The following is a 27001-nucleotide window of genomic DNA, read 5'->3' as shown; positions in this document are numbered from 1 at the left end:
TAATGCAGGGTTTATTTATCATTGTTATCCTCTTCAAAATATTCCCAATTGTGCCAGAGCTTTTTCCAGTTCCCAAAACACTTCTGGAACTTTATCTTTGGGATAGCTTGTAGCTCTTGAATGGCTTGTAGTTCTCTTAGTGATGTGTTTTAAATCTTATTTATACTTCTAAAAGATTGTCCTTTGAGGTTTTCTTTGTTTTTGGAAAAATAAAAAAAAGTCATATGAAACATATATGGAAACTAGGGCAATACTACGGTATTGTTTTGGTGCAAAATTCATGAGCATACAATGAAATGTGATTAGATTCATTATTGTGGTGCAAAACCCAAGAAGTGCCCCATTACAAATCTGCACTTTCTTCTGATTGCTTCATGCAAAAAGTGTTGTAAGTAGTAGTCCTTATCATTTGTTTCACCTTGTGGTAAGAACTCATGGTCGACCTGTTGTTAAAAACTGTGAGCATAACCTTCACATTGATCACACTCCAATCTTGGTAAGCCAGAATGCTTCCAATTGGACAATTGAGTGTAAGTTCTAAGGTCCTGAGTATTCAACATCATATCCATCAACTCATGTTTTGTCACCTATTATGACCTATTGTTGATTTGATCCAATGACTGCTGAGCATCTTGCATTTACCACTGTTTTTGTTCATAATTCGTCAGTTTTGGAACGTTCTTCCAAAACAGTTTTGTGGCATGAGTCAGCTGTTATGCCTCCATCATCAGTGACTTCTCTGACTGAGATTCAGTGATGTTTCACAGTCATTTTTTAAATTTTTGTGACCATTTTATAGAGTGATATGCTGGGGTAAAAGTAAGAGCAATATTCAATTATCAGTATGAGTTGATGGCTTTCACTGGTGACAGAGGAAACATGCAAGAAACGTCAGTAAACTATGTGACAGATACAGTATAATGTGATATTAGTGGCAATTTTTTTTTCAAATGGGAAAGGCTGCAGATAAGTCTGTCACCACAACCAGGTTCTTTTTAGTTTCACATTAACTGAGTTTGCCAACTCACAACCAAACTACTACTTTCCTACCTAGCCCAAACCTCATACAAAGTTACAGATGAGTCCATCACCAAACTAGTTTTTTCTTTCCTTTTTTACAGTCATTTTCTTTGTCAAATGATGACAGAACTGTGAATATAAGTACCAAGAGGTGACATGACAACAGCCATTAACATTACGTCAATGATCAAAGCCAATGACTTGTACAGAATATTCCTCTTGACCATCCAGAGCGTTGATCATCAGCAACACCTTCACAGTCTTCTTGGAAATAGTTATAGCACTCGTAAATCCTTGTTCCACTCAGATCAGATGCACCATAAGATACATTTGGTTAAAGTTACATATTGGACCCCCCTTGGTTCAAATGGTTCAAATGGCTCTGAGCACTATGCGACTTACCTTCTGAGGTCATCAGTCACCTAGAACTTAGAACTAATTAAACCTAACTAACCTATAGACATCACACACATCCATGCCCGAGGCAGGACTCGAACCTGTGACCATAGTGGTCACACGGTTCCAGACTGAAGTGCCTAGAACTGCACGGCCACACCGGTTGGCGACCTCCCTTGCATTTTTCAGTGTGGCCCAGGTGTAAACATGGCTTTGCTACCAGTCAGTTTGTTACCAAAACCAGGTTTTCTGCTTAGCCAACTCACGACCAAATTGCAATCTTCCAATCTAATCTTGACCTCAGGGTGTGCTACAGATCAGTCAGTCTCCACAATCAAGATTTCATAGGGGTAGGGGGTCAGAATACACTAAACAGATTCAGAAGGATGTAGGTTGTAGTAGGTACTGGGAGATGAAGGAGCTTGCACAGGATAGATTAGCATGGAGAGCTGCATCAAACCAGTCTCAGGACTGAAGACCACAACAACAACAACAACAACAACAGGGGGGCAGTATTTAACATTTCTGAAACCTTGATGAACTTTATTCTGTTCTTGTAGCAAAATATAATACAAATTCTCAGATTCATTTTTAAACAAAATAAATAATCACCATTACTTCTAAAACACCAGTAAAATTTCTGAAAGCTGACAATAGACATGCTTACCAGCACAATGACAAAAGAGTTATACGAACTGGACTAATACAACACATGAAATTACAAATTCCCCATTACTTTTTAAACACTCCTCATGTAGCAAGAACTGTGTTTCAATGCATCCCTTCAAAGAAAACTATCTCTTAGCAGAAATACAATATAAGAATAAGGCTTAAATTTTACAGAATAACTGCACTATGTTGTGTTCAAAATCCTATCACAATATATCCATCATTTTAAAATGACATGGTTGATGAACATGCATTTGGCATAATCCGTATCACTTCAGACAGTGGGGGGGTTTACCTTCATAGTCTCGGATGTTATTGAATTTAGCACATGTCAAAATTCAGGATTCTGTAAGAAACATGTATTTTTTTTGTTTTCTCCAAAAAAATTCCTGCCCTGAGATACAGGCCTCCAGAGATGACACTGCGAACACCATTTTGAAGATACGAATTTCAGAAATTTTTTTTAAATGCTGTATCTCTGTAACAAATCTAGATATTTTGTTAGAGTTTTTTTATTTGAAAGCTAATTGCTTTATGATTACAATGGTATCCTCCGTTTGGGCATATCTGTCAAAGTTCTTGTACTGTAGTCTTTTTAATTTGTTTGATAATTTACAGAATTTTTTTTTCTAAAATGCCAATCCAAAAAAGTTTGATTTTTTTTCTGTTGATTAGTGCCATGTAGTACTACATTCCCTGTAAAGGAGAGCTTCCAGTTTTAAGTTGGACATGTTTTATTGACTGATGAGCTCAGAAGTTAAGTCCCATAGTGCTCAGAGCAATTTGAACCATGTTTTATTTTTAAAAAATCATTTTTTTAAAACATTTAAGGGTAAAGTATGTCTTCACTGTAGTTGTTTGTAACTTCTTTGTTACAATGTTTATTCGTATTGTATTTGTTGCAGTTATTTCTTGTCACTTTCTTTGTTCCAGTCATTTCTTTTCACTTTCATTATTGCAGATATTTCTTACGATTTGTTGTTTTTTGTCAGTTTCTTAGCCGTGGTTGTTCACTGCAGGCTTCTGTATTGTAGTTGTTCAGAGTTGATTTGTTTACTGAAGAGGCTTCTAAGAAATCTGAGACCATCCAGTGAGTTCTGTGTTTTCATGAGGAATTTGCCAGTTGACACAGTTGCAGTGTGTTTTGTGAAAAGGACTGTTTGAAATGTCTTCTGACTGGGGCCACAGGAGAATGAAGTGTGCTGACTATTTGGATATCCATAAAAGAGTGTTATATAAGACAAACCAAAAAACAGACTTTGTTCAGGGTGGGAATAAGTGTTCTCATTTGAAGACTGTTTCAAAGCGAAGATGTTTCCAGTGACGACTTTTTGTGTTCTAAATGTTTTGACAGAATAACAACGATAGTATCTGAACAAGTTGAAGCCTCCCATGGTGCAGCTGATGCAGATTTTGCATCAATAGAGGAAGAATTAAATACTCTGAATCAGTCAACTACAGAGGTAGGTGTTAGTCCTGTTAAGAAACTGTGGTCAGTGAAGGTGAGTCATAAGCTCTATGCATCAAGAAATCGCAGAGAAATTACTAAAGCTATGGATGGATACACTACAGCAAAACTGACCACACTCTTCAAAATAAAAATTCCATCTTCAGAAGAAAATGAACCAAAGCACACTTGCACCTCTTGCCAGGAATTTTTCACAAATATCAATTCAGCTGTTGAATATTGTACATTCTACAGTGAAAAGGTGCAAGTATTAACGATTATTCCACAAACATTTTCAAAGAAAAAGTTTTGAACATGTTCCAATCAGTACATAGTAGACAAATCAAGAAATATGAAGTGAGTAAAAGGAGGCTTTGGAAGACCAGATCCCTATTATGGTCATCCTTTAGAAGGTCCTCTAGTTTATATAGTGCAGTTACTTTATCTGGAAGATAAGTGGGACTGTTCTTGCCAGAGTGCCAACAAAAAATACACTATAACTGTTACAGTTGAAGGTTAAAAAGTTGTGAAAGTGAAGAGGTACATGATTTGCAGTATTAAAGAAACCTTTGCGGAGCAACTATACATCTTTACATATTGGAAGATAAAATTTTATGCACTACGACCTAAGTGGGTAGTTCCACACCCACCTAGAGATGTCTGTTTATGTGTGTACTGTGCAAATTTTGAACTTTGTGTGGTAGCTTTGAAGAGATTACTGGAGCACGTGACATATGACACCTTAGTTGGGCATGTGAAGTCATTAGTAGTCTGTGACGTAAGGCAAGAGACTTCTTTGTTTTAAGAATGGGGTGACTGCCCTGTCTTTACAGGCACTTGGTCTGGAAGATGTATCAGATAATTCTGCAGAAATTACATATGTAACATGGGAGGAAAATAAACTAATTAAGGAAACTGTTGCCTTTGACAGTTTCATTGACGAACTTGGTAAGTGATCTGTGACAGCAGTAACACACCAGAATCTGAAGAGGTTGCAACAACAACACATTGCAGAAGTGAAAGGGTGTGTACGGGCTGAAGAACTATGTTTAGTGCTTCACTGTGTTTTTGCTGAGAACTGGTCTGTAATTCTCTCACAAGAAGTACAAGGGTATCATTGGAGTAATGACCAGGTTTCAGTTTTTACAGGAGTGACATATTTTTAAAACAAGACCACAAGTGTTGCAGTTAAAAGTGGTGGCACAGGATGTGATTCAGCGCATGCTTTGCTAGCAATGTGCAAAATTCTTCTACTAAAAACAGGGTCAGAGAAGATCAACATTGTTTCTGCTGGTGCTCCTAGCCATTTTCAAAATTGTTACTAGCTGTTTGAATTGAGTAAGTTGATTGTGCCAACTGGCTGGGTATACAGTGCTACTGGTCACGGGAAGCGGCATTGTGATGGTGTAAGAGGCCTGCTGAAGCACCCTGCTGCAGAACATAATCTTTCCAGACCAAATACCACTGTGATTCAAGGATTTTACGAGAGTCGTGAAATCTTACACATCCACAGCCCTCATTCTTTTGTCCAAAGAGGAAATTGAAGAATTCTGTGAGCAGAAAAAAGAAGAATGTTCCAAACAAAGTACTCCTGTGAAAGGAATTCAGAAGACACATTTTTGGACTCAAAGTGATGGGTGAACTCATACTGCATGCACTTTAAAGAGGAAGAAAGAAGAAATTTCATTCATTCAGCCAACACCTCAGAAACAGCAGGATAATATTCAAAATCACAATGTGAGAAGGGGATGTTTGTGGTGTGTGTGGCTGGTGGATTGCAGAGGTTATAGACACCAATTATGAGTTAAATGAAATTGTAGTGAACTTTATGCTACCACATGGACCAGCTGCTGGATATAGGTTTCCAGCTGAAGGATAGCAATAATGCCACCAGTGCTCACTTCCTGTTCACAATGTTTTGAAGACTAAGTACTCCATTTCCTATTGGTTCAACAGGAAGGCATCAGTCTACATCAAAGGAAGATACTGAAGGAGTGGAACACATTTTTAGTTTATTGGCTAATTCCAGTACAAAACATAGTGCACAGAAGTTGTATAAATTGAAACCTTTAAGTCCTCTGGACCTACATATACATTTTGGAACCATTTAAAATGCTTCAAAAATGAGTCTCTTACTCATCTTTCAAAACTAATATTGTGTTAAATAAGGGTAGGTTTTGATTTTTATGACCCTGTTATGTGATAAGGTTTTATGTATGGCAAAAATTTCAATTGTTTATAAAACCTGTTCAATCTAAAAGTGGAAGCTCTCCTTTTCAGGGAATGTAGAACTATACAGAATTAATCAACAGAAAAAAATCAAAATTGTATGGATTGGCATTCCTGAAAAAAAAATTTCCATAAATTATAAAAAAGTTCAGAATGCTATAGTAAATGCTTTGACAATCCAAATGGAGGATTTCTTTGTAATCATAAAGCAGTTACCTTTCAAATAAAAAAACCAACAAAATATATAGAAGTGTTTCAGAGATACAGCATTTTAAAATTTTTTCCAAAATTCGAATCTTCAAAATGGTATGCACAGTGTCGTCTTTGGAGGGCTGTATCTTGGAGCAGAATTTTTTTTGGAGAAAACAAAAAAAAAAAAAAAAAAAAAAAAAAAAAATTGTGTTCCTTACTTTTTCATTCAATAATATCTGAGACTATGAAGGCAAGATATTTTCCTAGCCTACCTGAATTGATATGGACTGTGCCATGAAATATATGTTCCTTACTTTTTCTTCATTTTAACATATGCTAAATTCAATAACATCCGAGACTACGAAGGTAAGATTTTTTCCTAGCCTGCCTGAATTGATATGGACTATGCCATTCATATGAACAGCCATTTAGTTATACATTTGTAGTACATATATGAATCCTAACTCATGACTTCTGTTCCTGTGTGAATGTAATGTACTGTACAATACAGTGTTTTGGAAGAAAGCAATCATCTTCTGTACTCCGTAATGCATTTACCCAAAGCTAAGCACTATCTGGGTGTATCTGCACTCTGTCTCCCCACAGATTTAAAGCATGCACTATAGAAGCGCTGGTAAAACTGTGTTAAACAGCATATAGAAGCAACCTTGTGACATATCTGGACGGGCAGAGCAGTGATTCGCTCCCTTGCTTATGATTTTTCTGACAGACTATACCGTCACTAGTGACATCACGGCCAGCAGTCATAGTATATGTGTGTGTACAAGCAGCCCATCAGCAGTCACTCAACTTTACAGTGGTCAAGGAGTTCTAGTTTGAAAGCTCATGGCATTTCAACTACTTGATAAGGCTGGAAGCCCAAGAACATTTTATTCGAAGTCAGCACTTGGAAACTCTGCATTGCTACAATGTGTTGGGTGTCTTTCATTCAGTACTGTGCTCTCATAGATTTCATTCTTTATTGTCTGCAGAAATTCATGCAAACTTGGTAAACCTTTAAAAGAATCATATTTGGTGATATTTTTTGTATAAGTCAGCTCATTCATTTTCAACAGTTAATAACAAATGGCAGAATTTGTATGAACTATACTTCTTTTGAAAGTGATTAGTGTGGGTGATGTCCTAAAACTCTAACAACAGATAGAAATAAAGAGAATGTGCTGAGTGTGGCACTGGATGATGAGCTGTTAAATAAGTGACACCATATGCATATCAAACATAGGTTATGGTACAGTTTGCATGAATAATTAACTATAGCAAGTTTTGTGCAAGTTGAGTAATAGATTTGTTGAATTATGACCAAATACTAATTTCTTTAAGACAATACAGCTGCCCAAAAATAGCCTTTGAGTTAGTAGTTTAAACTATGAATTGTTGGAACATCAGCTGATTTTGCACTGTGACTTCCATGCATATACACGACTATAGAATCTTGTGGCTGAGAAACTTCTTTTTCCCAATGAAGAGGTCATGGCAGCTATAGATGAATATTTTGCAGGCCTCCAGAAATGCACTTCAGTTACGAAATATGCTCAGTGGAATAAGCTAGTGAGATTACCGTAACTCAAAGTCACATTTTTGCCAAAAGAAAAGCAAAATATCTCTCTGTGTAATGCTGAAAAATTTTCATCTTGCCCATATTTTTAGATTTTGGAAATAATGAATTGTTTATTGTTGCATTGCATATTCCCTTTTTTATTGATTTAGATTTGAACAAATAAAATATTTAACCCACTTGAAAGCCTGTTTGTTTCATTGTTTTCAGTGATGACAGATGATAAAATAGTTGCTCAGTCAGTTTTATTTCTTCTTGCTGGCTATGAGACTTCAAGTACACTGCTTTCTTATGCCAGCTATGAATTGGCTCTAAGCCCTGATGTTCAGGAAAAGGCTAGAAATGAAGTGAAGAATGTTTTGTCAAAATATGGAGGCGTATGCACATATGAAGCATTGAATGAGATGAATTACCTTGAAAATGTGTTGTCAGGTAAGTAATGTACTTTGTTACACGTGTTTCTTCCATTATATTCTTATGGTAGACATATCCATAGAATGTGAAATACACCTGATTTATGAGTACAGCTGGAATAATGAGTGACATTGAACTGAATCTCATTCATTAGGAAACTGCTGCGTGTCAGTTTTTATGTAATTAATCACTCCACACAGAAATTCTGCAACAGTAATATTACATAGAATGCAGCAATCAGTGTTCTCTTGTAATTTAAATTTCTTGGGTGATGATTGTGGAAGACAATTACAAGATTGTTTCCATTATACAAAGACAGAATGGATCTATTTTTAAAAATCTGATTTATTTGATCACAGAGGCCCTGCGCATGCATCCTCCAGTGGCAAGGATTGACAGGATGTGCACCAAACCTTACACAATACCAGGCACAGATGTGAAGATTGATGTGGGAGATAGTGTCTCCATACCAGTCATGGGATTGCATTATGATCCACAGTACTACCCAGATCCATATAAATTTGATCCAGACAGATTTGTGGCAGAAGAGAAACTAAAACGCCCTTCACATGTATATCTGCCATTTGGTGGTGGTCCAAGGAACTGTATTGGTGAGTAAAAAAAGAGGGTAACTTTTTTATTTGTTCCTTCTACTCAAAGAGTTCTAAAAAGTTGATGCAGAATCATTTAAATAATGGTTAATTATTGTTTGTATAACAAACTCATAATTTGTTTGGTTCCATCGTGGTTGTTTTTGAAGTAGAGTCTGCATTTGATGCCGACATTGTAGACTTGTTGCAAACTGTTGGTACTGCTGCTGTGAAAGTCTAAATCATTGTACCAGATTATGACCCTTTTTTATATTCCTTCAGTACCTTTTTTTCCAGCTGCAGCAAAGAGAATCAGATCAAAGTGAGAAAGAAAGAAACAGATAGAGAATAATTCACACTTATCTCATAATAGTCCTCCAGTACCTTAAATCCTGTGATTGTTACAGCTAGATTTTATTGTTAGACTTTGGTTGTGTCATGTTTTTCTAAGTGCTGTCCTACTATTTCTCCTTTTGTAATCAGTGTGGATATGATATAAAGACTATTTCAATCAAATTACTTGATTTCAGAGTGTTCAGGCATACACATCACACGCTGTGTCTTTTTTATCATCCTTTCCTTCATTCTGTCAAGCTTTTCAATGGTTCAACATCTTATAAGAACTCTTGACTCTCTTTGCCTCCAGCCATCAGCATCTCACTCTGGTTTTAACCCTTTGGCCATACTCGACAAACTGAGTTTTGCTTGCCTGGCAGCACCGGACTGCATGCTCGACGAACGGTGCTCATGTACACAGTTGGCAACATTCAGGAGGCTCTGCAAACTGTATTTAGAGTTTTACACCAGGTGCAAGGGTCCACTTGAAATTTTCACATTCATTTTCAATGATAGGTTGTCAATAATAATAATTAATGAGATGAAAAAATATGCTGAACAGTTTGTAAGTTCACATGTCGGTGCATTGAAACAATGATTACAGTGCGGAGATGGGTACCAACCAAAATTGAAATTTCTATTATTTATTCACATTGTTATTACTACAAGGCTTAGTTCAGAAACTGTATTTTTAAATGTATTACTTTAGGAAAGAAAGTCTTGAAACAAAAAATGAAACAACTATTTTCCAAAAAGTATTGTGCATGCGTTCGCTTCTCCAGCAAAAATCTTCACGAGACTGTCAAAATAAATCAACTGTAATGTGATTAGTTTCATAGTACACATCCTGCTGCCAAAAGCTTCTATTGTTGACAACTTACATTCACAACAATCACTGAAACATGTCAGATTATGCCACACTGCAAGAAAGCACCTTAAGACATGTGAATAATTACATGGGTGGGGATAGATAGCAGCACAAGGAACAGCTCAGTCAAGTGGTTAAACATCATTCCAGATGTTTTACAAGTGAAGATTGACAGCTTCTTGTCTCTGACTCTTATGGTACTGAGAGTTTTTGATCTTTATTATAGCACTGTAACTGCTGAGGAACTGTGCACTTTAATTTTTGCCAGTGTTCATGATGCTTATGATGATGTCTTTCACTGCTGTCTCTTCAGTCTGAGCCAGCATACATACACGCTAAAATTTCTTACTACACTGCATCTTCTCACAGATGACGTTTTACAGCACAGTTTTGAAGATAAATGACAAGATTTACTTACATGGCACTATGGATGTGTTACGTCTTGGGTACTCACATTGCCAATAAACATCTTTGATAGTCCTCCAGAACATTGTAGAGGCTTAGCCTGCAATGAGTGTCACATGATTTGCTGAAACTGAAACTAATGGCATTTGTGGGCTTGTTGAACTCACAGTTCTTCCGCCAGCTCTTTTCCATGATGAATAACTGATTTGTGGAAGAAACTCTTACCAAAATCCTGCTTGATTCTCTGTAGTCCACGTATTAATGACTGACATCATGTAACATTACAGGAATGTAAAGCATAATGAGTGCCACTTTACACCACATTCTCACAAGGGAAATGTGCATATAATTATTGCAATCTATTCTAACAGTTACGTAAAGGATAGATTACTTCTCACCATATAATAGTGAGTGGCATAATATTGTCTGTGTTCCATCCTGGATTTTCCATTGCAATCTATTCTTGTATTTACTGGCATATTTCCATGCATTATCTTATTTAGTAGACAGAAATGAATCTCTTCTTGTAGTCTTTGCCATCCTGACTGTAACATCTTGACAGTTATTCTGTCTTTCCCTTGTGCTTTTCTGGTATTTAGCTTTTCTGTTCACACCCTTGTACATTTTCCCATATATTATGTATTGAATCAGTCTCTTTGTCTTTCTGTATGTCTCAGACAAAATCAGTCAAATCTTCAGCATTTAGCTCTTTTCAAAAGCATTCAGTCATATTTTCTCTTTGTCCATTATGAGGGCAAGGTGGAAAAAAAATGTGTGTCTGGAATGGCGTATGGAGGCCATGTTAATTGTTAATATCAGTGAAATTTTATTGTGTTATGTTAGTACATGATGTACAAGTCAAATGTCAATGTGATTTGTGGCTAAGCTTCATTTAACTGGTTTTTTAAAGCAGCCATTCATCATCAGTGGAAATTCATACACAGTTGGTAAAGTTTTGTTGGGATTTTACTCATTTAGTTTTGAAAATTAATTGTTTGTGATCTATATTCAAATTATAATTTTTAAATGATCTTTATGAAAAACACTGCAAAACTGCAAACAATGGTGGATACTTCAAGAAAATGTGCAACACTACAATAGGTAATAGGGAATGTATGTGAAAGTTGACACTGTGGGTGTATCAGAAGAATTAGTGCAGTACATCTTAATAGAAGAATTAACTATTAGAAAGCTGTGTGGAAGATGAATGTTACATTTCCTGTATGTTGATCAAATGCTGATGAGAAACTTCATTTCTCAAAAATATTTGAATCATTAACAAAAATCTGAATGGTGTTGAGCAATATATAGTTACTATGAATGTAATGTGAGTCACCAGATCCTGCCAGAAACAAAGGAGCATTCAGAGCAGGACCACTTTCAGTAACATCATCATCATCATCATCATCATCATTATTATTGTTGTTGTTGTTATTGTTATATCGACTTTTTTCTGGAGCAAAATGACTTTTTCTTATTAAGTGCCTTGCAAAGAACAGAACAATAATTTCTAAATACTAAGATACATTAAAACATACCTGGACTGCAAAGAGAGAGAGAGAGAGAGAGAGAGAGAGAGAGAGAGAGAGAGAGAGAGGGAGAGGGAGGGGGGGGGGGGGGGGTGCATCTGGCAACAGAGGAGCTTTGGCAATAGCAAAATTGAGGAATTAGGAGTATTAATTGTTTGAACATCCACACTCTCCACCAAATGTGGTATTTTGAAATGCAGCCTACTGCCACATTTAAAGAAATTTGTTTTGACGCCAATAATAGAGGTTGTGGAAGCTTTAGGTGGGAATTTTTGGTTGTCTTTCAGTATCATAATTCAGGGATGCAATTTAATTGCTGGAAGAGGTTTGAGAAAGTAGGTTGGCCAACAAAATAAATAAATTCAGGACTGGAAAATATTTTTATAAGACCAAGAACTCTTCATCTTTTCTCATAAAATTTATCCTGCTGTACAACTGCAAATTTATAATTCACATTCATTCTGTTAGGCATGTAACACTCTTTTGCTCTTGTTGTGCTTTCAAAATATTGTTGGGCATATTTTTGAACTACTTCTGTGTAGAGCTTGATGATTCCTTTTCTCTGTATTATACTTGAAGCTATAGCTTCCTCATTACTCTCTACACTTCATCGTTCACTTGGTGCATGTATACTAACCAGTGTCTCTGTAATTATGTCTGGTGGCAAGAAATGTGATCTTCTTGCTTACTGCATAGAAGCTCCTTACTTATGTAATTAGCCAGTTACTGACCACAGAGCCCATTACAGATTTGTGGCCACATTCTCAGCACATGCTCTGGAAATTACTGACTATCTGTTCTATAGCATTAGATAAATAAAATTACTTTCTCTTAAGTCTGACACAGTTCATGAAGAGCAACAATGTTAGCACTTTATTGTTCTTATACTGAGACCTCCACTTGGCAGCTATTGCTGTTATGTTAAAGGTTGGTTTATGTGAAATTTTGCGGTATTTACTTCACCTGTAGTTAAGTGTGCTGAAGTACCATTAATTTTAGTTACTTAGTAGTCATGCAATACCTGCTTTTGCGTTGTTAGTTGAAGACTGTTGTTTCACCTTGACTTCTTCGAAGTTGGTAGCTTTTACATAGTATCATCAGAAAGGGGGGGGGGGGATATCTTTTAGCTTTTGAAGAAAGTTTGATTGTATTTGCAAGGAATTATCTATTTATTTATTGTTAGCTTTGTAATAATGCAAATGTAACTCTTATGCCATGTTATGGTGTAGTCTTGAACATTGTACATTACCAGCTTCATGACAGCTCAACAACAGTTGAATAACTTTAACAAAGCCAGATAAGCACTCTTTATTTGAGGCAATCTAAGGGTGTTTCAGCAAGCACAAGAGACATCCTCTTCTGCTGTAAGACTGTCTATTACAGTAATGATGCAGTGCTATTCCAGGAATATCAGGTGACACTATAGAGTGAGTTTCTCCATGGCAGTTTTGTAACTGTAACTTCCATTCATTAAAAAGAGTAGTCTTATAAGTGGTTCTTAACCTTCATTTTTAATGGCAGACAAGCACCTCATGTTGCTCCTCCTTGGGATTTTATATCATCACATTTTGGTATACTTTTCACACTTCTAATGGCTAATTCACATTCACAGATGAAAAATGTAGTAAGAATTATTATTTATGACTATGCAGCTTGACACAGATTATTTATACTCATTGTTTGGCCAAATGCACCTAATTTTGCTACATTGTATTACTTTATTTTTTAGCTTTGCATCTACCATGAGTTTGGCATCGCTTGGCTGCATTAAAATTTTGTAGCAAGAGAAGAATAGTGTCTGGTGTTACCACCCTAAAGGTTTAGTCTCAGATTCTCGCAATTCTAACTCTTACAGACAGGATTAATTATTATGTCTTCTTTCTGGATTGCAGTAGTCATCTCCTGGCTCCACATTATTTCTCAAACTATTCTAGAGTCTGCACTTTCTGGTTTGCAATGGGCAAAGCTAAGTCTTCCTAGCTTGTGAAAGGCAAAACAAAGCAAATGTGACTCAGTAGATTGGCGTGAATGTTCAACAGATAAAACAATTGAATATATGCAACAGGAAATACATACAGGCAAATTAAAATTACTCCATGCTCTGCCAAAGAAATTAGTATGTAATTAACTCTCTCAAAACCCAAAAAAAGACTCTGAAGAGTTTACAATATCTTGAGTAAAGTAATAAAATCATGTACATCAAATATGTGCACTGTTTTTAGTCACATACACAACACCTCACTGCCACAAGGGATATTTACAGACAGGCTAAAAAATGCAATTATAAATGAAATTCACCTCCAGCCATGTAATTGAGATGTTATTTTATTTTATTTTATTTTGACTATCAGTTTCGGCATTCCACATGCCATTTTCAGGCCTCATATGCATCTCTCAAAAATAAACAATATTGTCATTGCAATCAAGTCTTCTAATGAAGCACTTGGGATATGTTTATGAAATCACAACATCTAGGAATATATGGTACTGTATGATAATACTGTTTATTTTTGAGAGATGCATATGGGGCCTGAAGGTGGCATAGTGCAATCCTGAAACTGGTAGTCAAAATAAAATAAAGTAACATCTCAATTACACAACAATTGGCGAATTTCATTTATAATTATTTGACCAGGCAATGTCCCATGTCAATGATGGATCAATATGGGCAAAATATGCAATTGTCAGATCCCTTTACAAGAAAGATAGTAAAACAGATATTAATATTTACTGATCAGTCCCACTACTTACTACCTCATTCTTGAAGGCACTGGAAAAAATTATGTGTGCAAGAACCTTGAAAATATCAGTTTGGACTTCAAATCGGTCTCTTTGCAGAACAAGTTATTTTTCAGTTTGCAAATCAGATTATACTAAATTTGAATGATGGAATATCTCCTGTGACTTGTCAAGAGCATTTTATTGTGCAGTTCCCAGTATTCTCTTAGAGAAGCTCAAATATTGTGGTATTAGAGATCTTGCTGTTAACTGGTTTTCGTCCTAACTAAAAGGATGCAGTGTGTTGCATTAAGAAACTCTGGGAGCATACGCAATGAAACAGCATCTTTGGAATGAGGAATAATTACTACAGGTGTATCACAGGAATAAGTATTGCTTCTGCTCTTTAACTTTTCCATGCTAACACTATAAATGCAAAAGTATGTCTGTTATCTTTTCATGAATAAAATGGTGCACCAATTTTGATGAAATTTGGTATGGAGATAGCATGAACTCTGATGAAGTGATGAAGAACATAGGCCAAGTAAAAAAAATCAACCCCCTAAGAGGGTGAAGTAGGGAATGGAATATCTTTTTTTTTTACATCAGTGAATGTAAACCATAATAAATAATATTTAAATTTGTTGCATAATGTACACATCACATAATGTATAGCTACTTCAATAGTGCAGTGCATAGACATGCTCTCCTGCCCATGCCCTCCACCATGCACCAACCAGCACCGACACTGTATGTGCCACCATGTCAGAACACGAGTGAGCAGCTGACATTACTGCATGTACATAGATTACTTATTCACCATCACTCATCATAACAAAGCTACTGCAATGCTAGCAAAGCTGCCATTAATAGCTAGTTATATGTAGATGTTCTTCCATCATATATCTAAGAAGCAGAAGTAGTTCTCTTTGCTGACAATGTAAGTATTATAATGAAGCTGAATGGAGTAACTTCAACATTTGAAAATATAAATAATGTTTTCTTGAGAAGGAATAGCTGGTTATCTCCAAATGATCTGTCACTGAACTTAGATAAAAGACAATGCATGCACTTCAGTACTGCATAAGGACTTACCACACCTTTAGAAATAATGTGTGATGGTGAATCAATAAATGAAACATAGTATTCTAAAACATTAGCTGTTTATATATGAGGATTGCCCAGAAAGTAACGCATCACATCTTTTTTCAACAATTCTTTATTGGACATAATGAGAATTACACACACAAAAGAATGGTGTTTTCTCTATGTATCCTATTTTTCCACATAATCTCCATCCTGCTCTATGGCCTTCCTCCAGCGCGAAACAAGGGCATGCATGCCATGTCGATATCAATACTTCTCCTGGTGGCAGAGCCAGTGCTTCACTGTGTGTATCACCTCCTCATCATCCTCAAATGTCTTCCACGAATGGCATCCTTCAATGGCCCAAACAACAGGAGGGGACTAGGGCAGGGGTACCACTATCCAACCCTGTTTTGCAATGTGTTCAGTAGTCCGACTTGTACATCCACACTTCCTTTGCTGATTGACAGATGTAGCGCCAACTGCTAAGTCGTAATCCATCTGCCCTCGTGAATGACGACATCAGCTCGCTGCAACATGTCAGGTGTGACAGCCGTGGACGGTCTCCCCGACTGCTGCAAATCTTGGAGCTCTGCTGAACTGCCTTCTGATGACCTCACCATCTGTGCCCAGTGACTAACGGTAGTTTTGTTGACAGCAGATGCTTCACAGACTTTGCACAAGCCTTTGTGAATATTCCACACTGTTTCTTTCTCTGCAGTGAGAAATTCAATGATGGCACATTGCTTGTAATGCACATCACCTACAGACACCATTTTGAAACTGTCCTGCAGCTACGCTATCTATCTTAAATGAGGGAAACTTGAGGCACTCACTCAACAGACTTCAAATAATACTGTTATAACGTCAAGTTTAACACATATATTTCAGAACGGCACAACACATATAAGTCACAGAGTAAGTTGACAAGCAAGACATGTGTACACGTTAACATTCGAATGAGCACTGAGTCCCAGTCTAGCGGCCGCTGCTCGGCTGGCCGCTTAGGTGGCGCAGCTGCTGTATGGCTGGCAGACAGCGCTGCACGTAGAGGACGCGCGTAATTGCGCGGCGGCGCTTTGAATGATCGGCAGGTCACAACACTTTTCCCCCCTTTGAAATTGTTGCACTGGTTTTGATGGAGGTGGAGATGGCTAAAGTGCATAGGCGTTGTTTGACTCGCAGTAAAGTCTCAAGGAGGAGGCTTCCCATACGGACGGAAGTGTCCCCGATGATAATGGGTCGAGATGTCAGGAGACGTAAGGGTCGAATCTGCTGGGGCCCCATGCATCAATCTGCCCGTTGTGGCAAGTCCAGTTGATATGACAGGAGACATGGGCGATGGGTCGGCGTCTGTTGGAGGAGGAGGCGAGTAGATTTACTGTGACAGAGTATGGTCATCTGGTTCCTGCATGGGCACGTCTCCTGGTGGCGTCTGTTCTTGTGCTGGCATCGCGATGATGGTGAGAGGGCTGCGTTGTGAGTACTGAGAGATGCCAAGATCCCGAGCATCAGGTAGAGCCAAAGGAGGTGTAGCGGCATTCGGAACAGGCGTTGCTGGCACAAGAGGCCGAAGCTGGTCCGAATGACGCAATGCAACACCTGTGTCCATCTGGATTTCTTACAGGCGTCTGCCACGGTGTCTTAAGATGCAGCCCGGGCTCCAATTTGGCCGCCTGCCATATCCCCTTACCCAGACGAGGTAGTCAGCGGTGAACCGGCCAAGTGAAGGCACCCGCGGCCGTGAGGCGAAAGGCCGCAGAAGATGAAGTAGTGTGTGGGGCTGTCAGCCATGTAAGAGCTCAGCCGGGCTGTGGTTGCCCATGGGGGTGCAACGGTAAGACGCCAGAAACTGGATAAGCGCATCATCAGCAGCAGAAGAAGTCAGAAGTTTCTGCATCTGAGCCTTAAATGTGTGGACCAGTCGTTCAGCCTCACCGTTGGATTGTGGATGGAACGGCGGGGCTGTGACATGCATAACGCCGTGACGAGCACAAAAATCCGCAAATTCGGAAGAGGCAAATTGCAGACCATTATCAGTAACAAGAGTAGAGGAGAGGCCTTCCAAAGAAAAAATGCGGGCAAGAGCACTGGTGGTTGCTGCAGTGGTAGGTGACGTGCAACGGACAATGAAAGGAAAGTTAGAGTAGGTATCAATTACGAGGAGCCAATAAGTACCTAAAAAGGGTCCCGCAAAGTCAGCATGAATGCGCTCCCAAGGCTTCTCAGGCGAAGACCATGGTGACAAAGATGACTTCGTGGCAGCGGCCTGTGACGCACAAGAGCCGCAGGCAGCGACCATGTGTGCTATTTCAGAGTCGATGCCAGGCCAGTACACATGATGGCGTGTCAGAGATTTAGTGCGAGACACACCCCAGTGCCCTTGGTGAAGGAGGCGCAAGACCGAAGCACGCAAAGACGCAGGTACCACAACACGCGGCAAAGCATTGTCAATGGAGAGGAGGATAACACCATCCCTAGCCGTGAGGCGGTAACGCAAAGCGTAGTAGTTCTGCAATGGATCAGAAGTCTTAGCGGACGAGCGATCTGGCCAACCCTTCTGAATACAGCATAAAATCCGGGAGAGGGTAGGGTCAGAACCCGTAGCAGCCGCCAGCCTGTCCCCAGTGATGGGGAACCCGTCCACAACCTGCTGCTCGGCAACATCCAGGTGGAAACACAAAAGTTCATCCCTATCGAATGCCTGATCAGGACCCATGGGAAGGTGAGACAGAGCATCAGCATGTTGAGCCATTGGCCGGAAATGAATCTCATAATTGAAACGAGACAAGTAAAGAGCCCAATGCTGGAGGCGGTGTGCAGCCTTGTCGGGAAGTGACGTTGATGGATGAAACAAGGAAACAAGTGGTTTGTGATCCGTAACAAGATGAAATTTTGAGCCATAGAGAAAAACACCAAATTTATGAAGAGCATAGATAATGGCCAAAGCTTCTTTTTCAATTTGAGAATACTTTTATTGGGCATCCGTGAGCGTTTTGGAGGCATAAGCAATGGGTTGTTCAGAACCATCAGAAACACGGTGCGCAAGGACTGCACTGACCCCATATTGAGAGGCGTCTGTGGCAAGAACAAGATGTTGGCCAGGTCAATAAGTAGCCAGGCACGGGGCCTGTTTCAGCATAGTCTTCAATTTCTGGAAAATCACTTCGCATGACGCGGACCAGTGAAAAGGTACGTTTTTATGCAACAGGCCTTAGAACGGCTGAGCCACCAAAGACGCAGATGGTAAAAACTTGTGATAGTATGCTATTTTCCCCAAGAAGGCCTGCAGTTCCTTAACAGATGTAGGGTGAGGAAGGGCATCGATCGCAGCGACAGTTTGCTGAAGCGGACAAATACCATCGCGAGAGAGTTGAAACCCCAAGTACATGATAGATGCCTGAAAAAATTTTGATTTCTGAAGATTACACTTAAGACCGGCAGTCTGTAAGACATGAAAAAGTGTGCGGAGATTTTGAAGATGTTCTTCAGTGGTGGAGCCAGTGACAACAATGTCGTCCATGTAATTGATACATCCAGGGACAGGGAGCAATAATTGTTCCAAGAATCGCTGAAAGAGAGCAGGGGCGCTAGCAACCCCGAATGGCAAGCGTTGGTATTGTTAGAGCCCGAAAGGCATGTTAAGGACCAGAAACTGCCAGGAAGCAGCGTCGAGAGGAAGTTGATGATAAGCTTCTGACAGGTAAATTTTAGAAAAATTCTGGCCTCCAGCAAGTTTAGTGAACAGTTCTTCAGGACGGGGCATAGGATAAGTGTCGATGAGGCATTGAGCATTTACAGTGGCTTTGAAATCGCCACAGACACGAATATCACCATTTGGCTTAGCAACGACGACGACAGGAGAGGACCACTCTCTGGAAGTGACAGGAAGCAAGACCCCTGAAGTAGTGAGATGATCCAACTCCCGTTTTACCCGATCATGAAGGGCCACAGGAATGTGCTGAGCCCGAAAAAACTTAGGCTGAGCAGTGGGTTTGAGCATGATATAAGCTTCAAAGTTGTTTGCATGGCCTAACCCAGGAGAAAAAAGAGACGAAAATGTCGTCGACAAGGAATCCAGTTGAGCGTAAGGAATAGCATCAGAGACAATATTGACAGAGTCATCTATGGAGAACCCAAAAACGCAAAAGGTATCGAAACAAAAAAGATTTTCTGCGTTGCTCTGGTCGACCACAAATATGGGAACAGTGCGAACTACAGATTTGTAAGATACCTCAGCATTAAACTGTCCCAAGAGAGAAATCTTCTGTTTATTGTACGTCCGTAATTGCTGAGTGACAGGTGACAGGAGTGGAGAACCCAAATGAAGATACGTCTGAGAATTAATTATAGTGGCAGCAGAACCAGTATCCACTTGCATGCGAACATCTCGACCAAGGATTTGGACAGTGAGGAATAACTTCCCTGAAAGGGAAGAAGTGCAATTGACAGACAACACAGAATCAGAATCAGCGTTATGTTCATGAACATCATGTATGCGGTCGAATTTGCAAATGGAAGACACATGACCTTTCTTTTTGCAATTGTGACACACAGCCCAACGTTGGGGACAATCCTCACATGAATGTTTCGTAAAACACTGCGGACATGAAGGAAGTTGCCGGGGGTTTTGCTGCAGTTTCTTAGTGGGTTGTTTACGGCTAGGCCGAGGCTGCACGTGGGAGCGCACTGCGGCCACGTCGGCCGGCGGAGACGCGCCGCACGCATCGTCAACAGCGCACAGAGGTTGTATTTCCCCGACATCACCCCACGCCTCTATTTGTGCCTGAGCGGCGCAAGAAATTTCAAAAGACTGCGCAATGGAGAGAACTTCATCTAGAGTCGGATTCGCCAACTGAAGGGCATGTTGCCGAACTTCTTTGTCGGGCGCCGACCGGATAATAGCATCCCGTACCATGGAATCGGCATAGGATTCTTTGTGAACGTCAGTAACAAATTGACACTTTCGACTGAGGCTGTGAAGTTCAGCAGCCCAAGCGTGATAGGATTGATGTGGCTGTTTTTGACAACGATAAAAGGCAACACGAGAGGCTACCACATGCGTTTGCTTTTGAAAATAGACAGACAGAAGTGAGCACATTTCAGCAAAGGACAAAGACGCAGGATCCGTCAAAGGAGCCAGTTGCAACAACAACCAATACATTTGAGGTGAAATCCAGGAAAGGAACAGAGACTTACATGGTTGTTCGTCTGTGACATGAAATGCCAAGAAGTGCTGTCGGAGACGTTTTTCATAATCAGACCAGTCTTCTGCCGTCTCGTCGTAAGGAGGTATAGCCAACGACGAGAAACACCCCGCATTTGACGCCGCAACGAAATTGCGAATCGCCGCTGTTAGAAGCGTTTGCTGTTCAAGGATATTTTGCAATAGTTGCTCGACAGTAGCCATGGAACCCAGTGGGTCAACGGTGAAAAGGAAAAATCCACTACCTTGTCGCCATTTGTTATAGCATCAAGTTTAACACATATATTTCAGAACGACACAACACATATAAGTCACAGAGTAAGTTGACAAGCAAGACATTAGCATTCGAATGAGCGCTGAGTCCCAGTCTAGCGGCCGCTGCTTGGCTGGCCGCTTAGGTGGCGCAGCTGCTGCATGGCTGGCAGACAGCACTGCACGTAGAGGATGCTCGTAATTGCGCGGCGGCGCTTTGAATGATCGGCAAGTCACAACAAATACATACGTAATGTTTAAAATTCGTAGCATTGTTTTCGGCTGGGAAAAAAATTTGGTGCGTTACTTTCTGGGCAACCCTCGTAGATAAGAACCTGAACAGCAAGTCACATGTTACTGACTTTCTTAAAAGCCTTAGCTCTGTGACCTCTGCATTGCAGATAATAGATTTTGGAAATGCAAATGTAAAAAAGTTGACTTACTTTTTCTGTTTTCATTCACTAACATCTTATGGCATCATTTTATGGTGTAAATCATCATTGAGGAAAGAAGTGTTTGTTGCACAGAACCGTTTAATAGGAATAATGTGCGGCGTCCATTGTAGCATCTGTAATAGACAGCTCTTTTAACAGTTGGGCATTCTGACAGCAGCCCCTCAGTACACTTACTCCTTTATGGTGTTTGTTTTCAACAATGAATCACAGTTTGAAAACAACAGTAACATTCATAAATGTATTAGCAAAGAAGAGAAATGATTTACGCTGTCCATCAATCAGCCTTACTATGGCACAGAAAGGAGTCAGGTATTCAGCTATAAAAATGTTTCACTACCTACCCAGTAATATAATAAAATTAATGCCAACCACTTAATGAAGCATCATCATCATGCCTGTGCAGGTACTAAACTAATTGTACCTTGGGTGACTAGCATCCTATGCATTAAATCAACTATGCAAGAAAGATAATAAATAAGAATTCTCCAGTGCACATCAACAAGATTTTCTGAAATAAACTAAAAAAGAAAGTTTTAACCATGTTTTCCAATTTTTTATAACTTTCTCACCAGGAAAGCATCACACTCTGTCAGCCAAAGCATTGCTATTCAGAATAGGGGCTGTATTGTCACATAAAGACACAAATGGCACATAACAGCCAACAGCATTCTCTTCAACGACTTTGACAACAGCTCAGTGCAACTACTCACATACCAAGAAAAAGACATTAGTAATTATTTACAAAGGATGTATCTGTATCATATGGAACAAATTACATTCTGTGACAAACTGCAAGAAACATGTACGAGACTCTAGATGAGGTTCCAGTAACTGCTCGCAAAGTAGCTTCAGCAATTAGGTGGGACCCATCAGTTTGCGAAGTATTGTTGTCAGTTCAGCAGAGGCGGCCTGCACGTATTGTGAAAGGATCAGATACAAAACTCAAAATGTGATCATCCCTGTGGCATGGTCTGAGCATACTCTCTTAATTATTTATTACTGGACAAAAAGAATGTTAGGTCATTATCCCATTTGCATTCCACCCCTGGGTTCTCCACCTGCTTCATGCCTCACACTGGAGGCATGATTAGAATGAAGGTGACAATATGAAGCCATGCTTAGTGGTCTGGAATGAACACTGTGATTGAGTGCACTATCTGGGCTGGCTGTGGTAGTATCCAGAATCAGTTAACCCCAGTGCTGTGTCTTCCACCTGGGCAAAACCCAATCATACTGGGAGCTGGTGATTCATCTGCATCTGCATCTACATCTACACCTGTACTCCGCCAGTCACTGTGTAATGCATGGCAGTGGATACATCCCATTCCATTCACATTTACTTGAGCAATATTTTAGGATGGGTTGAACAAGTGATTTGTAAGCAATCTCCTTTGTAGACTGACTGCATTTCTCTAGTGTTCTATCAATAAACAAAAACGTATTACCGCTTTTATCCACAACTGGGCTTATAGAATTGTTCCATTTCATGTCCCTACTAAGTGTTACACCCAGGAGTTTGTGTGAGTTTACCAATTCCAGCTGTGACTCACTTTCAATTTCTTTTAAAATAAATACAGCAGTGTAACAATGTGGTTATGAAACAAAGAGGTGAATAATGACTCACTTTTACACATTTACATCCATTTTGTGTGAGTGAATGCTGAAATTTGTCCACTGCTTTATTAAATGTTCGTGCTGCTTTGTAGTCAAAGGTTTTTCTGCCACTGAAATCTTCTTTTTTCCTGTACCTGAAGTTTGTTATTGAAATAGATAATACGCTGTGTTGTAAAATTTTTAAAAATACCTCTGTTTATTCTATAATATAAAATCACTTAAGATGGTTTTAGTTTTGTTAAAAAGTTCATTATTATTTTGTGAAAACAGATTGGAAAACTATGTAGATGTGATTCTAAAACCTTTACACAATATTGCTTTGGTGTATAAGTCTCACTCTATTTTCTTTTGCAGGTGCAAGGTTTGCAATAATGAGCACCAAAATAGGAATGGCTCATCTTTTGAAAGATTTTAATTTGAAAAGATATGAAAGGACTGATGTTCCATGTCAGATTGATACCAAATCAATGTTACTTAAATCTAAAAATGGAATTTGGTTACGCCTTGAAAAAATAAATGCTCTTTGATTTTTAGTATAAACTACAATAATTTATGAGCTACTTTCCTATGAATAAAGCTTATGCTTATGGCTGTGCTTTTGGAATTGCCTAATTATAAATCTGTGGCTATAAGAATCTATTATGTTTCACGATGTGCTGTATTTCTAGATGGAATATTATGCTTGTTGACTGAAGTTCAGATATATATGCAAAGAGATTAGATTTTGACATAGATGAGAATATTATCATACTAACAATTTATTTATTGATACCTTTCTGAGGACTACACACTTTGGCAATTTTGCAACAGTATGTATGAAATCCTGACATTTTATCATCCTCAAAAGAAAACTCTGTCCTAGAAGAGACAATGTGATAGCAGTACCTTAAAAGAAACATTCACAACTGAATAGTGTGCCTTCACATGATGATTTATATAGATCAATTTTGTAGCATACAAATGTAATGGAAGAGGAAGCTGTATGTATTCATGTCGTGGTGCTGAAATATTTTTTGTGCCAGGTGTAGTCATTGTTGAGTTGTCAGCTTGTAACTATGTCTTCCTCTGATTGTCTTTCCACAGTCATTTAGGTTGACACTACAACACTCTAAACTACATGTCTTGTAATAAGGATGTGGATTTTATCACGTATAATAATAAACAACTAACTTTAATTATGTCCATCCCTTTAATTATGTCCATCCAAAGTTTTTGTACACAACTAAAATTTTTAATAAAATGTAAAAGTATAGTGCAAATATGTAGCTGAAGGTAAAGAAGATGACCATATTGTGTGGAGCAGAAATACTGTATTCAGTAACAATTATTTAATTTACTTTTAATTTTTATATTGAACAAAATTAATATTCTTATGAATAAGGCTTACTCTACATGTAATGAAGAATTTCATGTTAATAAAAGCTCTGTTTTGTAATGTGTGTTTTGCTCCTCCTTTGCTTTGTAAAATTTATTGTAAGCCATTTCATCACGTAGGCCATACATATCTGTTACATCTGCTGCTTAGTACATCTGTCATATGAGAAGTTTAAAGTTTGCATGATCATAATTGTTGTAATCATAAGAGAAGTGTAAATAAATGAGCATTTTTTGTAGCATAACTGTAGCACTACAATTAACAGTAGTGTAAATTTGTATTTAAAAACTGATAATGTGCTATACCCTTCAATCCATTTTAAAGAAGTCCATGATTATTTAATGAACTGCTCTGGCTCAGACCTCTCTAACATTACAATCATAGCTGAAACTAACTTTACTGAATGTTCTCAAAGTACAAGGATGTAATATACTGCCTAAAATTATGTGGTAATGGCAGTAAGAATTAAGTATAATTTTGACCAAAGCAAATCAATAATAGGAATTTTTTAAGTGATAAGTTGACAATATCAAAGAGTATGATTATAAAACAATGATGATAACACTCACCTAAAATCAAAGAAGCAAATAAAATTTGCAAACGCACTGAAATTTCATAAAGTTTGGGCAACATATCTACAGTAGATATGGTTCAAATAAATGACAGTAATTTTTTCATCATTATATACATTGCTCTAGTGGACTGTTTTAATGAAATGCAGGACACCAAGATACAAAAAGGTATGACATTATTCGGAGACACTCGACAAAAAGCTCTGAACTGTAGTATGTAATCTATGGCACAATAACAGTAAAAGATCAAACTGTGGAAGCTAAAATTTGACATTAAATTATTCTAATGAAAATAATCAGTTTTTGAAAATACAATGTAATTGGGTAGATAAAAAAATCAACTCACCAAGTGGTGGCAGGAGAAAACAATATATAATTGTTAAGTAAATGAGCAAGCTTTCAGAGCCAGAGGCTTCTTCTTCTGGGTTAAAGGGGAGGAAAATGGATGAAGGAAAAGGACTAGCAAGGTATAGGAAATGGGGAGAGTTTGGAAAAGTTGCCCAGAGCCCTGGGTCATGGGAGACAGCGGATGGCATGATTGTTGGGGACTGCACCGGACGACATCTGGCTTGCACATTTACTCAGTCTTTATGTACATTTTCTTCCTGTTGCCACTAGGTGAGTAGATTTTTTACCTGTCCAATTACATTACATTATATTATTTTGTAATTCTAAAACATAAGAACCTTATAAACCCTCACAGTATAATTTCAGTTATTTTTCATTGAGGAATTAAACTTTAGCAACACCTATTCTTGCTTTGAAATATTGTCATAAAATTCTAGGCATGTTGCATTCTAAAAAAAATGTATACCTGTATAAGCAATACTGAGTTATATTTAATCTCTTTCTTTTATGTGATCAGTGCACCAACTTTTGCCTTATGTATTGGAACAGTGAAAAAGTGCTGTACTGTGTTTGTCAGTATTGAAAACAACATTCATGTTTGATTTCACACAGCTATCTAACCCGTTTATCAGTTGATAAAAATTATGTATTCAGTCACAAAACAGAAAATCATCAATTATAATAAACTTTTTACTCAAAAAATTGAAACAGCTTGGATCAGTTATGCATGCTTTTGAATTTAAATTAACACATTCAGAACATTTTAAATTTGAAACTGATATGTTCTTGAACTGTAAATAATCCATCATTTGTCATGCATTAACAAAAATGTAACAAAGTTAAATGGGAGCAGTCCTCCTTAGACTCAGTGGCACAATAATGACTTACAAACAACAGTGATCATAAACATTAGAGATAGAGCTGGGAACCAAGGCAGCAGTGCTTCATAGTGGTGAGATAAGTAAAGGCACATGATACTCACATGGCTGAATTGACTCACTCATTTCCTTCTTTGGAATATAAGTAATTCAAGGTGTTTCTGTAATTTCTGTGACACCTGTACGTAAGGAATCATATGCAGAGATGATGATTTGGGATACAGTTATTTGGGGTGGCTCCAGATAAGGAAATGAGTCAAAAATCTCTACAATTTGGAGACCTATCTTTGGAGGAGATTTTAAAATTAGCCCAATCCTTTGAAGATTCCCAGATCACAGGCTGTCAGTTAGATTTTGGGTCTGAGGTGGCGGCTGTCACTTCAGACCTGGAAGAGGAATCTGACCTTGCCAAAGTAGTAAATGCCGCAACAGCAGAGAGCAAACACCACCACACTCTGGCTTGGTCTTGTAAACAATATCAGTCTCCTGACCGGTGCTTGTTTCTGTCATGCCCAGAATGTTTTTGAAGACATGTCAGAGACAACTGCCCCTATAGACGGGCACAGTGTGATATATGTCAGGAGGAAGGACATCTCATGTAAGTCTGTCATGCTCCAGATATGTGCCACATTGGGACTGACTGGGGATTAATGTGATTTTGTTGGAATTTGACAACCTGGGAGTGTCCCCTCAGAAACTTCATCACACTAACTTTGTGTGACAAATAAGTTCAGATACGGATTGGCACATGCACGTCTGATCCCTGTTAAACTTTCAAACATGTATCCAGCTGGAAGTGCCACCCCTGCAATCCACAGCTCATCGC

At 38.6% G+C, this 27001-nt stretch overlaps 1 protein-coding gene across 4 annotated transcripts in view; it reads left to right on the top strand.

Moving 5' to 3' along the window:
• The window catches only part of LOC126175394 (cytochrome P450 9e2-like), a 139177-nt gene extending 113514 nt beyond the window's left edge, over positions 1–25663 (top strand). For 3 of the 4 annotated variants that reach the window (XM_049922178.1, XM_049922180.1, XM_049922181.1), the window contains exons 6-8: positions 7740–7961; positions 8303–8554; positions 23357–25663. In XM_049922178.1, coding sequence (XP_049778135.1) covers positions 7740–7961; positions 8303–8554; positions 23357–23529 — 647 coding nt within the window. In that variant the 3' untranslated portion in view covers positions 23530–25663. The remainder of the gene's footprint in view (positions 1–7739; positions 7962–8302; positions 8555–23356) is intronic. The other variant, XM_049922179.1, reaches the window with a different exon arrangement.
• Positions 25664–27001: the final 1338 nt, after the last annotated feature.

Source organism: Schistocerca cancellata, chromosome 3 (assembly GCF_023864275.1).
Source record: "Schistocerca cancellata isolate TAMUIC-IGC-003103 chromosome 3, iqSchCanc2.1, whole genome shotgun sequence".
Classification (NCBI taxonomy): domain Eukaryota; kingdom Metazoa; phylum Arthropoda; class Insecta; order Orthoptera; family Acrididae; genus Schistocerca; species Schistocerca cancellata.
This window is presented reverse-complemented; position numbering and strand designations above follow the sequence as displayed.